Raw genomic sequence first — 14,319 nt, 5'->3', positions numbered from 1 at the left:
TTAGTTCTTCTGCAGGGAAGACCCTTCACCCACAAAGATCTCTTTGATAGCTCTCTGTGGAGCCTGGGTTTTATTTCTGTTGTGCAGGACATACCAGGAACACGTTTCTCTCTAGGCTGCTCTCAACTCTCCTGAATCCTACCAGAAAAGAGGTTTGTCAAGTCATGCAATGCTTTCTGCAGCTTCCCTTAAGGCGTATGATGGACACAGCAGCAGCTTTGGGCCATCAGCTACCTGTAGCAGATCTGTCCTTAGGTCCAGTGCCGCAGCAGTGGTCACCTCTTCCTTCATGACCCCACTCACCACATCAGGGAGAGGGAGGATGTAAATGCTAAGTTACAAACCAGCGATGGTATGTGAGGCAGACACCAAGGGAGTGAGTCTCACACTTTGTGAATGAGATTTGGCAGTTCTGAGCTCACAATCAAAACAGGAAAGCAGAGTTACAACTAATGAGAGATCCAATTCTCAGTGACTTTTATTTGCATTCTGTAATGGTGATGTGATGGTCCCTTTTGGATCGTAGCTCACAGTTATAAGTTTGCAAAAATAGCTGGACTTTAAGGAAGTGAAGACAGATTTGGAGCCTGTCACTCTGGGGTGGGAAGGGAAAGTCCAAGCGATGACTCACACCTCTCCCCTCACTTCTGTTACTTTATTCTGATGGCAAGAAACAAATGCTGATTACTACTGCTGATTGTTATTGTGGGGATAGTTAGGCATCGAAAATGAGATGATTTTCATTGCATTTGGGTAATGTTACTTTCCCCTCATGAGGATTTAAACAAGCTTAGACACGTTAGCAAACAAATTATTTCACAATATATTTCACAAGGCACATCGGATCAGGAGTAACCACCCCAGTCCCATCATTACATTACATTACAGCATCCAGGTATCTTCTGGTGGCACAGAAGAACCGGGAAGTTGCAGTCCTGCCACTGCCAGTGGACTGACTTTTGGTGAGACATTTCACCTTTTTTATCTCTGTTTCACCTGCTCCGTTTGCCTTGCCTACTTAGATGATGATGGTGTGACCCACCGGTAACATACATGAGCAGCAGCCCTGGCTACATGACATGGGAAGACACACAGCTGCTGCCACTGACTTCTGGGCTTGTCTGGCACTTCACATGATAGGTTACCTGCTTATACTGCAAGTACACAAAACCTCATCATATACTTTGGTAACAGACGAAAGCAAAAGATGTTAAAAACCTCCAACGTGTGTGTCTCCTGTGAATGCTTTGCTCCTTAACGTGTAAAAGGCCTCTAGAGGGCAATGCAGCATTGATTTCACTGGTGATTTTTCCGTAGCCATGCAGGCAGTCTGGAATCTCTGCACCACTTTTCCAGTGCTTTGTAACTCAGGAGGCCTCAGAAACTAGAGAAATAAATGGATTTGTCTTCTGAGTACAGCTTGTGTGGTCTAAATTATTTGAACTACAGAATGATCCAAACGAGCTTTCAAGGTCCAGAAAAAAAAAATGCTGAAAGTGAATGGAAAATAAAGGTCCTGTAAATAAACTGGCAGAGCAAAGTGACCTTGAAAAGTGTAGCACGCTTCCCATATGAATTAAATAACAGAAACATTCTAAGTCTTTGCTGGGAGTAAGAAAGTTGATGCAGTAGCTTTTGCACAGGACTAGAGAGAAAATGATTTTGCTTAATTTGGAAATGAGAAGGATATGAGAACAAAAATAGGCTGATAAGGCAAGCAGAATCACTGACAGACTGAGTAAAGGCGAGGCAAACACCTCCGCATTGCCAGCTGCCAGGGACGAGGCCGGCCAGGGAGGGGGGGTTCTTTTACAGAACAAAGTAAAGCATCAACAGAAGCCTTTTAAAAGAACAAGTGAAAAGTACATCTCCCTTTTCCTGAATATTGAAACTAGAGTGAGGGAAAAAGAACCGTGCTCCAAATTGACTTTCCCATTTCATTTGTATTTGTATTTGTATTTGTATCATTTTGGTATGATGTTTTTTATGTCACAGTTGGAGGAAGATCAACTGATGTACCAGGCATGAGACCTGGGAGATGCTATTTCCATATACATTTCTCTAAGCCCTCTGAAGTTCATAATCACATGTTATCAAATCACATATAAAGATCACACCAAATACACACCAACCTTCCAAAGTATTTCCATGAGGTTTATCCATGCTACTTAAAAAAATATTTATCTAATACTTTGCATTTAATAATAAATGAAAACGCACCGTGAACAGATAAAGTAATGCTGGAGTATTTTAGTCTGTCCTGTGGAAGATGTACCCTGAATAAAAAGACCCCCAAATTTCACAAAAATCATCTCTCTTGAGAATAAAAGAATAGGAAGATACTTAGCACATGACCAAACATTTTTCTTAAACAGCTTGAAGGAATAATAGTTTGAAGTTAATAATAAAATACTGACACGTTGTCCTTTAAATGAGATGAAGTGTTGCTGGTTTATGATGTAGGATGTATAACACTAAACGGCTAAATTTCCAGAACTGCTAATTCTGCAGTTCACCAGTTACACCCTTTAGACAACAGAGAATTTTTATTAATCATGTTGGAGGTTGTAGTAGAATAAAATAATAAATAAATAAATAAAAATTTGAAGAACACCGAGGAGTTGATGGAAATTTCATGTGTTCATAAACTGTAAGGATTTGGGTCACAAATAGCAAAGTACTCACAAGATGTAGCAGATAACTCCTATACTCCACATATCTGTTTCATATCCAATAGGTTCATAGTTTATAACTTCTGGAGCCACAAATTCAGGTGTCCCAAATAGAACTTTCAGAGAACCTGCACTTTCTGTGAAGAATGAAAGAGAAAACTGTTAACTGCTGCATGCAGGATTTAAGAATTCTCCAGTTATTCTCCAACAACAGAAAAACCACTTTTGCTCTCATATTTGTGGTTTTGTTAAAGATTCTTACCTGAAAAACATAAATCATGCCTGAACTGCTATTCTCTCAGCTGACACGTGAATAGTAAAAAAGAACGACATGTTAAGCATCCTTTACCACACAGTACAAGGCACATTCTAAGAAGGTTGCTATTGCAAGGAGTTTGCACAACACAAGGACTAAGAAAGGAGAGAACTTTTAGTGTTTGATTAGGTTTGCATGTTCTGAAGTACACGAGTGTTTGAGACTTCATTGCTATAAGCAGCTTCACAAGAGGATTTCAGGATTCCAGGGTTAAAGATGAGTTTTCACAAATTATCCAAGATTTAATAAAGCTCAGGGATCTGTATTTTATGGTAGAGATAGAGTAATGATAAAGTTATAATAACAAGAAATATTTATTTTAATCCAACACATTTTTTATAGATTAAACAGGAAAGAGAATCAATACCAGGTCACATGTCTCTTAACTGAAGTGTCACAGGTAGGAGGTGAAACAAGAAAACAACATGACACACACCTAATGGATCACTACCTTATCAATAAAAGTGGGTTTGAGCCTGCTCTTGAAACCAGACGTGACTACAAGCATACCTCTGGAGCCCCAAAGTGGTGAAAAAAGGGGAGATATCTTACATTTGGCTCTGCTTGTGGATGCTTCTGAAATGATCCACAACCAAGCTACTGCTAGCAATATGAACTCTAAGAATCATGTCATAGGACATAGGAACTTTGTCTTCATCTTTCTTGTGCTGACCCACTGGTATTATTCTACTGGAAAATGCAGTGATGAAGGTAGAATAAGAACCAATACAGAATCTAACATTACCAGTTTATGCTACCAGTATGCAACTAGGAGTGATAAGTCTAACTTTTACTGATAGTGTGAAACACAATGTAATTCAATAAGAAGGTACTAGGTAAATCTCAATAGGCTTAATTTCTTTGATGGCTATTCTAAATAGGATAGGAAGAAGAGGAAAAGAATAACCAAGGGCAGGCAGGAAGGAAACTATGAGGAATAAATTAGTGATGGGAAAAAAAAACAGTCCCAATTAAAAAAAAAAAAAAAAAAAGGATTATAAAAGTAGAAAAATGTCAGGAGATAAGTTGTTTCTGACTTCAAACAGGCATGGATTTAGGTTGAGATACTCGTGTCCAGTCTGCACATGTGCCTGAATAATCAGTATTTGCCTTAAGTGAGACACATTGCACTGTGCTTATCTTTTGTGCAAGAGTAGCGTCCAGATAAAGCACAGTACAATGACAGAGAGAGGAACCATCTCTCTCCCAAAGAGATTACCATCTAAACAAAGCAGATATGAATGGGAAGAAAAACAGATGTAACAGATTCCAATCCTGCTTCTGCTAAGGTAACCACATGCAGAGATTTGCAGCTCTGTAATCAAGAGAAAAGCTTGAGAAAAACAAAACAAAATAGCAGGTCAAAGTTTTGAGAAGACTACAGTAAAAGCTGCTTGTCCACAACACTGAATCAGTACAGAGCATTTTTATGCGCTCAAACTTCCATTACCATACTTTGCAACATAAATGCTGATCCAAATTCTGATGATGCATTTACAGTTACCTCCATTTAAAACTGTTTAGTCATTTCATAAAATGTAATCATGCATCTATGCTGGTACTCTTATGATTTATGTAAATCCCCACTTTACAACATGAAAATTGAAGGATATATGGGGTAAAGAACTTCCTTCAGGATTGAATGGTATGCTTGCAGGTAATTTAGGCACTACCATAGTGAATTCACTCACAGTTGTGCCAGTTTCTCATTTTGAATGTTGTGAAACACTTTTTGCACTGCTCAGATGTGTTGATAATAAATTAATTGTGGAAACCTCATTTTCACGTGTAATCTCTGCTTTCAGAGACCTCTCTATGCAGAGAGAACTCTATTCTCCCCATGCAGGTTCACCAACATCAAGATCCTTCCTGCCTGATTAGCCTTTAAAAAGCACATGCAAAAAATATCCCACAGCATCCCTATACTAACGAAAGCAGAGCCTTCCTACAACAAAAAGACCCTTTTCCTAATATCCAACCTAAATTGATTTAGCTAAAATGAGGACGTCTTCTCCATAGAGGTAATGAGAGATCCCCCATTCTTTCCAAAAACAAACAGGAAGCCTAAGATACCATTTTCCCCATTTTTTTTCCCACCTGTCCTTATGAAAAATTACCAAAATTTGTCACAAAGAGCCTATTTTCTAAAAGCTTCATTGTGATCTTCTAAATCTGAGGCTGGGATTTTCACATCCAAGTTTGGAAGCTTTTCTGTGCACTGTGTAAACTACCATGAGCCACTGTGTATGCAAAAGGCTGGTGTATGAAATGTGCTGCCCATAGGTCAGAGGAACATTTTTTGAAAACACGGCATTTGAGTGCAAGCATACAAAGTGAAAGAACTGATACAGCATTTTCTGTGTATAAAAGAAAAAAAAGAAGAGAATAAGACCTTTTCTGTGCAGTAATATGTCAACTCTTTACCCAGATGTTTACAAGCTTGGTACACAGTAGGATCTGTGTTTGGATATCACTTAGTTCAGACAGAAAGCTGACAAGTTAGCTGCAAACTGTTGCCGGCACTGTGTATAGTCAACTGATTAATAAAAAAATATCTTTACAGTACTCAAAACCCGTTCTCTTCTGCTCAAGAAGTTTATCTTAAACAATTTTCTACATGTGTTCCTCAGCACACCAAAAAAGGTCAGGAAAATATCCCACTGCGGCTTTGGTATTTCCTGACAGTATAAGAAAACTAATTAGCTGCAGCAAATGACGGCAGAAGGAGATGATTCTATTTTCTCTAAAACTGATTGAAACAATGAATATTTAGAACCATCAGTTTGCGTTAGTTACAAAAAAAAATTAGAAATAAATCTCAGAAGCTGAAATGCAAAATCAGTCACTGTTCCCTCTGGCAGTCCCTTGGTTGAGAAGTATCTGCTGCACTGGGGTCATGGACACAGCACGAGGGCTCCTAATCCCACATCTATCTCATCAAAGTGATTTTGACAGTCAATTTCAAAATCACAAGGCTTGAAGGAACACAATTGGAGGAATGTGCTGTCAGTTCTCCATGTAAGACAATTAGCAAAAAGAGGTCACGTAGTAAAAATTGTTTTAGCAAATGGAACATCAGGGGCATGGAACGGGAGGGCACTTTCTCTTGCTATGGAAATGCCACACACCCCGAGTTGCCCAGAACAGCAGGCTGGTGAAAGAAAGAGCAAGTACCTACAATGTAACTTTGCAAGAATTAGCAATGCATTAAGCCAAATGAATGTACAGCATCGTAAAACCAAAATCAGGTTCAGTGCCCATAGCTCTCATATTTTGACATAAAAAAAAAAAGAAAAAAAAAGGTTATATACAGGTTAGAGATTTGCCACATATAACATGACTGTAGCAGCTCACAAACTAGTATCAGCCATGCAATATACAGTGATGCCTCTACATTAACAGAAAAATGGAAAACCTAATGGGTATGAACGAGACACTGAAAACAGGATCTTCCTTTTGCTGAATGTGGCTTTAACTGGGGTGTCAAATTACAAATGTAGCTGAAGAAACTTCTATAAAAAGGTGTTTTGTTGTTACGTGCCTATCTGTTGCTGTTGAAAACCACTCACTTCAGCAGTAGAAGTATAGTTTCCCAGGTTGACAGCTGGAACATCCGGAGATGAAGTCTTTCACACAGCTGGTAACAAAAATCTCACCACTGGTGAAGGAACATAAATGGTGCCACGCGTTTTTTAATGAATGAAATAAACGCTTAGGTCTCTGAGTTCCAAGACTCATATAATGTTGTGCCCAAGATTCATGCAATGCGCTTTTGGAGTTGAATATCTGAAATCTGAAAAGCAGATTTGTTTTTCCCTATTTTTTCAACATACCATTTTTGGTTTGTTTTAGTAAAATCATATTCTTGGGTATGTTATAGTCTGTTACTTAAGTATCAAAAGAAGTAGGATGAGCAGAATATAGCAGGTAATATAAATCAGGTTTCAATTTCAAAATTTACTCTCATTAAAATGTGTTTTTTTTTTTTTAATAAATATTAATTATAATTTTCTTTAAAGAGTGAAGGGGAAAGATTATAACTAAGAATGTAGCTGTAGGCAACTTTATGCAGAGTTGTGCTAATCAATTTAATGGCAAAAGTGACAAATCTCAGCTCAGCTGGCATAACATCTTCATAAAGTGTTTTAGCTCATTTTAATCCTTGGAATTATTATTATTTTCCCTCTTGTGAAAGTGCAGGGTTAAAAAAAGATGAGTGTGTGATTTTGGCATTAACACTGAACAAACACAGCTGGAGGGCTGCCTTCTAAAGCTGAGTTGACAACAAACAATATGAAGAGAAGAATCCTCCATGGTCTTTGGCTTTCAGATTGCAAGATTGCAGATCATGCTGGAAAACTTAGTCCAGAATGAATGAAAAGAAACAACTAAAAACACCAGAGGAAGAGGAGGAGCTTGTCAAATGGAACTTTCCGCTCCCCCCCCCCCCCATTGTATTATTTTAAGTAGTATTATTTCATTAGTCATTTTGAGCATGACTATGAGCATGTGAGCAAAACACACCTTTTTATAGAATTCCTCCTATATTTTACATATATAACAATATATTGCTAGTTAGGATGGAAAATGAGAACACTAATGGGTAGGTGTAAATTCCATGTAACTATCCATACTTGAAAGTTTTCAGGAGCATCACCTTAAATCCTGCTGTTAAAAAGTTTCAAATATTTGTAATACTACTCATGCAGATTGATGTTTTGTTCCATTTCTTAGAGTTAGAAAGTTAGTGTTTTGCAATTTCTCATAGTAAAGGTAATATTTGTTAATATTAGTACTTTTGTTTATTTTACATTGCAATCTACAGGTATACCATGGTCACAGAAAAAAATAGCTACTTTCTGCAGACTTTCAAAGATGAGGTGCCCTCCTCTCTCTCTGGAATGTGTTATTTTCCACTTTTCTATTTTTTACTAATTTCATACTTATTTGTATAAAACATGTCTATTTACTCATTTAAATGGAAGAATGTAATGGTAAGAATGATTTAATGCTTGTCCTGTCCTTTTCCCCATATCATACTGAAAAAGAAAAGTCATTACCTAATCTTCTTGCAAGTCCAAAGTCAATGAGTTTGATACTTGTACCAGTCTTGTTGACGCACATAATATTTTCTGGCTTCAAATCCAAGTGCACAATACCCTGCTTATGGATGTACTGAACTCCTTCTGAAATCTGTCTCATATATTTAATGCATTCTCTCTCTGTCAGTTCAAAGTCTTCATCAATAATTCGTTCAAAGAGTTCTCCTCCTGAAACCCTAGGAAAGACAGAAAAAAAGAGGGCTTCTGTACCATTTTCATTTTGAGAGTAATCAAACTATTTCCTTTACACAAATCCAAATATTTCAAGCTTGCAGTAGTCACTCCAGGATACAATCTACATTTCTTAATGGCATTATCCTTTATCGTTCAACCACCTGCACCTGGCTGCCAATTGCATACAATATGGTTGTCAGACCTCTGATGTGTCCATGCCACCGCTCCAGACTCCAAACTGATGTTTCTCAGTGCTTTCCTCCCTTCTATGTTCCATTACTGCACAAGTGCAGGTAACATAATTTAGAAATTAAGAAAACTACAATACAGGACAGGAGGGGAAAAAAGTATGGATCAAGAGTATGATCCCAAAGTATGGGATGGGTCATAGAAAGGGACAAAATTTACAGTAGATTAGCAAAAAGGCATTTGGGAAGAAGGGAGGCTGAGGGTGACAAAGAATGTCTGCAGAAGGAAGAATTCGAATGATATGTTTAATTGGAATGTAAAGCTCAAAGGATAAATTTCTGACCCAAGTGAGCTCAGCGGGAATTTCCCCCTTAGCTATGGCAGGACAGTATAATCCACAACTCTTTCAGTGCTGGTATTTTTAGATGAACCATCACCACACTCTTTGTAGGTCAATTCCATTTTTATGCTCATTTAAGATATTAAATAAGTGGTCTTTCAAGGGTAGAATCTCCTGGATCAGACTCTTCGTGGAACTAAAATGGGACAGTTCACATAGATTTAATAAAACAAAATGAATTTTTTTCTTTGTTGCTGTATTTTATTTTATTTATTTTATTTATTTTAATTCTGAGTAATCACCAACTGTTTCATCTGTTCATGTCCAAAGATGGGAACTATGTTTTTGCATGCAGCAGATGAATGACCAATACAGAAGGGAGCAAGGGGTGTGCAGAGCAGATTTGCTATTAGAAATCTGCTCTAATTGAAACGTTTCATGGTCTTTATATGGCTTAACATTTTGCAGCATTCATGCTTATTGCCAAATATAATTTTAGTTACAGTAAGAAAACACGCAAGTAAAAAATGGCCTTGCAAGTTGTCAGATACATGATTATACCCCTCATATCCTATACTGAAATTGAAACATCTGGAGTTCTGGACACATCTGTTGCTTTAGCATTATATATTTTCAGAAAATATATAATCACAGATGCTACTGCAGTTTCCTGTTAACACAGAAATAGAACAGCACACACTTGACACATTCAGAAGTTGCATTGGATTAGAGCACATTTGTAACATAACGCCAATAATATGGGGATAGATATTGAAAAAACAGCTCTGATGAGTCTGGGATCAAGTATTTTGTTACTGCAGTAAGACATTAACTTGTATGGATGTGTTTATGAAAACATCTATATGAAAAATATTTATAACCAGAGCACTCTGTAATTCCAAATTATAATCATCCTGATACTAAAAAGTATGGATTCCTTTTTGATTGTTAACATGGATGTATTTTTAACAGAAAACTGATATATTTTTTAGATTCTTAAAGAGAAAGTTTTCCAGAAATTGTACGATTGCCCCAAGCACCACTTTTTAGCATACAATTTTGAAATGATTTACTGTTAATGCATCTGCATGCTGTTTTTACCTTAGGACCACCAGACACTCTGGAAACATCATTAAACAGCAGTTGCATTTATAGAATGCAATTTTTTCCATTTATATCCTGAGTGAAATCCAGGTTAATTTTTTACAGGCTAGAAAGCTGAACTGAACCAATGCAGATTTGGTCCTGCATACACACAGGAGGACCTGCTTCTGCAGGCTTTCCTCACACTGTCACAGCTGTCTCAGAATCTAACGCCTAATCAGGTTAATGTGAGGGAAATATTCTTCTCTATAGAGTCAGAGAATACACACTTAAGGTATTTGATTTTAATATTTTGGTCATGGAAGAACAGTGAGAAAACGCTACCTTAGGGATGCCCAAGCAAATACTCCCTGCATTTTGATAAATCTTCCTTTGAAACAAAACCAAGACCTTAGAGACTTGTGTCAACTTAAATCATACCAAATAAATGGAGACATGCAGAGTTGACTGCTGCAATTTTGCTTTAATAATCTTAATTTTCAACACAATAATTTTCTTATCTGTGTCAAAATAAACTGACTATGAAACTGACTTTATCTGAAATATGTAAAAATGTACTTTAAAGCACTTAGCTGCCAATGCTGAATACTGTTCACAACGTGCTACCGTTTTTTAAGTTCCTTTTCCACTGAGATACTTATTTTGGAACAGATCCTGTATTATATCTGCAAAGGAAATGCCTGAGATTTGCCCCGACTTCTAACAAATGGTAGTAGATAAGAAGGTTTTTAGGGAAGAGCACATCAAATGATTGAATCACTATTGCATTTAATTTAAAATGAATGACCAGAAAAAAAAACAAAAAACAAAAAACAAAAACAAAAACAAAAAAACAATTAAATTTATTACATATAAAATCAAACAATGCAAAATAGTGGCATGACAAATTGTAAAATGAGAGAGGAATTGCTGGACAAAGTTTAAAAGCTTGTAAGAAAGACAAAGGAATAAAATTAAAATGAAAAATTCAGGATTAGTATCAGGAAGAAGAATCCAAAGGTGCTCCTTGTCAAAAGCTCCACTCTGAGTAGCTGCTAAATTCCAGTCATTGCTAACATCTAGTTTAGCAGAGGACTAATGGCAGATGAGCTTGATTTATTTGAAATCTGCTTATTTATAGACACTAGTAGGAATAAAAAGAATAGCTTCGATACGAAGAATTTTTGAAAGTACTTGCCACAACTTCCCTGACATGCAAAGAAATATTAGCTTAATAGTTAAAACAGAAATGATCCATTGGAGCCTTTCTAAACAATACTGGTGCAGTTGCCATGCTGTGACTGTCACCTGGGGACAGTGACAGCGCAGAGGCCACCAAACCATCTGACATGAAGGTGTCACAGAAGCATCTCACTGCCCAGACCTGCTCCAGAGCAGGGACTGATAGCTATTGCCTGCCTGCTCCTCCTCCTATGGCTCTTAAAGTAATGGAAATTTCCATGTGGGGTTTCAAAACCCAGTGTAGCCACCAAAATCACATCCTAATTAGACTGGTTAACAAAACTACTTTAAGTTTGTTTGTATTTTTGGGTATATATATTTTTAATAAACACCCTTTGTTTGCAGAGGGGAACTAATGCAGTGTAAAGCCTTATGATATTCAAACCTCTTTATACATTTCCTTGTTTTCCATTAGGTCTGCCAGCTTTCAATTCCAAGCTAAGTAGGGCTCCCTTCCCTTACCATCATCAGCTCGTTCAACTTCTGAATCTAAAAATAAAAGCACCGTCTTGCATGTAAGTACCAAGGTTGTATAACGGCATTTCAGTCTCTGAAATATGCCAGTGCAATAGCAGCTTTCACATAATCTAGGCAAATGCCAAGAAAGCAAGATAATAGATAAAGTCTCTTTGGCTCTTAACAACCTATTTCTCGCTCAGCAGTTCCAGCCAGAAAAAAACAGCTTCTCCTTGTAGCAGACAGTGCATGAAAGTGCAGCTGTCTAGATGTGGCAGCAGCACAGTGGCTGATGTAACTTTTTGGGAAACCACATCAGCACAGATCAGGATTTCCTTTTCTTTCCAGCTGCTACTGCCACAAGTATGGGATTCACACTAAGCAGGTGCATTATGCATGATGCAAACATCACGTTGGTCATGCACGCTCATTCTTAGTGTTTCTGAAGTCTGACCACTACTTTCCACTCCTCAATGTGCAGATACTTTTCTTATAATGAATTTTAGTGTATGAACATACTCTCAACTTTCTCTTTTTCTGGAAAAAAATAATAATCTATCTTCAATGCCTAAGTTCCAGCCCCGTGAGATGCTTTATAGCACTGCTTAAGGCAATTTTCTTCTCCTTCTCACAGTGGTGTGGAGTTAATAGCCCAAAGCAGTTTTTGTGAGGTGAAGATAGGTATTGCTGTCTTACTCAGCAAGTACATGAAAGCAACCTAGGCTGTCTTCAAATCCAGCTTTACTCAATTGTAAATCTTGTGATAAAGAGTGTAATGACTTTTAGGGAGATGAGAAATCCCCTTCTACAACTGCGACACCTGGACCTTGACACAGAATCTGGCTTGATATTAAGGGCAGATCAAGTCATGTTTAACTAGATTATTAAAAAAAAAAAAAAAAACGAATATGGAAAAAAAAAATTACAATTTTGAAATACAAATTTGGAAAACAAAAATACAAATGTAAATTACAATGTAAACCATCTTTCTGCATCTCCTGGTCTAGATCTGGAGCATTCACTGTGCTGACCTGTGAATATTTCTTAGATGGATTTCCATTGCTAAAAATAAGTGTTTTACAATCAGAGTGTTTATGTTGTTGCAGGAAAAACTCATCAGACTAAACCCTTTTTAAGGACTCTTAAAAATATAAAAACTGGATATTGCCCTTGATGTGAACAAAGTGTTCCCAATACCTCTTGGATACTATAAATTTTCCTGGGTGCTTTTTTCATAGAAATTCAACTATTTTGTTGTAATATAGCTTTAAGGTTTGCATTTGCAAGTATATCTTTCTTCTCTACAGTCTGTTCTTCATCCATACTCAGTTCTTTGCAGGAGATAACTGGTTAGTGTTTAGGTGAAATTTGACACAAGCTTATTCAATATCTGTTTAGAACTTCTTAAAGAAAAATGCTTTTTGTCCTCCTTAAGCACATTTTTGGTTCTAAAACCAAGCCAAATTACAACAAACTTTTTTTCTCCCCTCTCAAGCTGGCAATAGAAGAGTGAGCTGCAGAAAAGCACCACACTTACTAGATTAAAAAACAAATGAAATAATGAAGTCTGCAACACATTGACACTGATTTTAAAGAAAGACATCACAGATTTACTTGCACAGTTTAAACAGCTTGGATGAATGACTGGAAAAACTTACAAGGTGTGAAACCCTGCAGACTCTGAAGCATCTGTCAGTCACCCATATCTAGGTAAATTGCTACTTTTGTATGCACAATTATTTCCAACTTTATTAGGTTTGTTAGCGTGATTTGTTTTATACTTACATTTCCAAGACCATAACGATGTTGGCTTTTTCTTCAAAGGCATCTACACATTGGACGAGTTTTGGATGATGTAGACAGTTCATGATGCTGATTTCATCCCTTATGTTTTCTTTTTCCTTTGCAGAATATGCTTTGAAAAATTTTCCTGCCCACACTTTTCCATTCTTCTTTTCAACAAGCCTAAAGACTTGTCCAAATTTGCCCCTGAAAACATACATCTATTTCCATAAAATGTTTTTACAATGCATGGTCCACAAAGACTAGCAAAATTTTACTAAATATGCCAGTGCAACCACACCTATCTGAAATTAAAAAATCATCATATCGAGTACTCTTCTGCACCGATTTTGTGAAGAGTAATCTGCAAGCAATTTTGATGACTACCATATTTATTATTGATGACCCCAATTTTACAATTAACATCTTTTATACTAGAGGGTTCAAAAAAAGAACACCTAGCAGTCTTTAATTCATACGACTCAAGTTTGACTGCATACAGTTTTCCATAGGCCATACACCTATGCAGAAGCAGAAGGTAGGAAACGTCTCTCAAGTTTGAGGTGAAATGTCAGATTTAGATGTAGATGAAATTAGAACCTGAATGATAGTCTTCAATACTTTCAATTCACTTCACTTCACTGTATATGTACAATTGCACCTCTATGACACACTTATCCAGCAGAAGGATAAATGCCAGCTCTGTTAAGAGAACGGTACATGATCCTCTGCCCTTCAGCACCACCAGCAGCACAAATTGCTCAAAGATTATCATGGCATGCAATTCACACAACCACGAGTTTGAGCAGTGAGAAACAGCCAGGCTAATCGCTGACCTTCTCTGAGCAATACTATTAATGCTCTTGGGATTATAACCACTGTCAACAGAGATTTTAGCCTGTGGGCAGGATAATCTTGTAACCACTAATGGATATAATGGAAATGCAAGTGCGCAGTGTGTTC

At 37.1% G+C, this 14,319-nt stretch overlaps 1 protein-coding gene across 4 annotated transcripts in view; it reads right to left on the bottom strand.

Moving 5' to 3' along the window:
• Positions 1-14,319, bottom strand: part of MYLK (myosin light chain kinase) — a 201,917-nt gene that overhangs the window by 12,549 nt on the left and 175,049 nt on the right. For all 4 annotated transcript variants that reach the window (XR_014317732.1, XM_082763002.1, XM_082763000.1 and 1 more), the window contains 3 exons: positions 13,360-13,563; positions 8,049-8,266; positions 2,686-2,809 (listed from right to left, as the gene is read on the bottom strand). Coding sequence is in view for 3 of the 4 variants with exons in the window: in XM_082763002.1 (XP_082619128.1) it covers positions 2,686-2,809; positions 8,049-8,266; positions 13,360-13,563 (546 nt within the window). In the remaining variant the exon portion in view is untranslated. The remainder of the gene's footprint in view (positions 1-2,685; positions 2,810-8,048; positions 8,267-13,359; positions 13,564-14,319) is intronic.

Source organism: Aythya marila, assembly GCF_965140915.1.
Source record: "Aythya marila genome assembly, chromosome: 6".
In the NCBI taxonomy this organism is placed as follows: Eukaryota; Metazoa; Chordata; class Aves; order Anseriformes; family Anatidae; genus Aythya; species Aythya marila.
The sequence above is the reverse complement of the archived record's forward strand: the minus strand, read 5'-3'. Positions and strand labels throughout refer to the sequence as shown.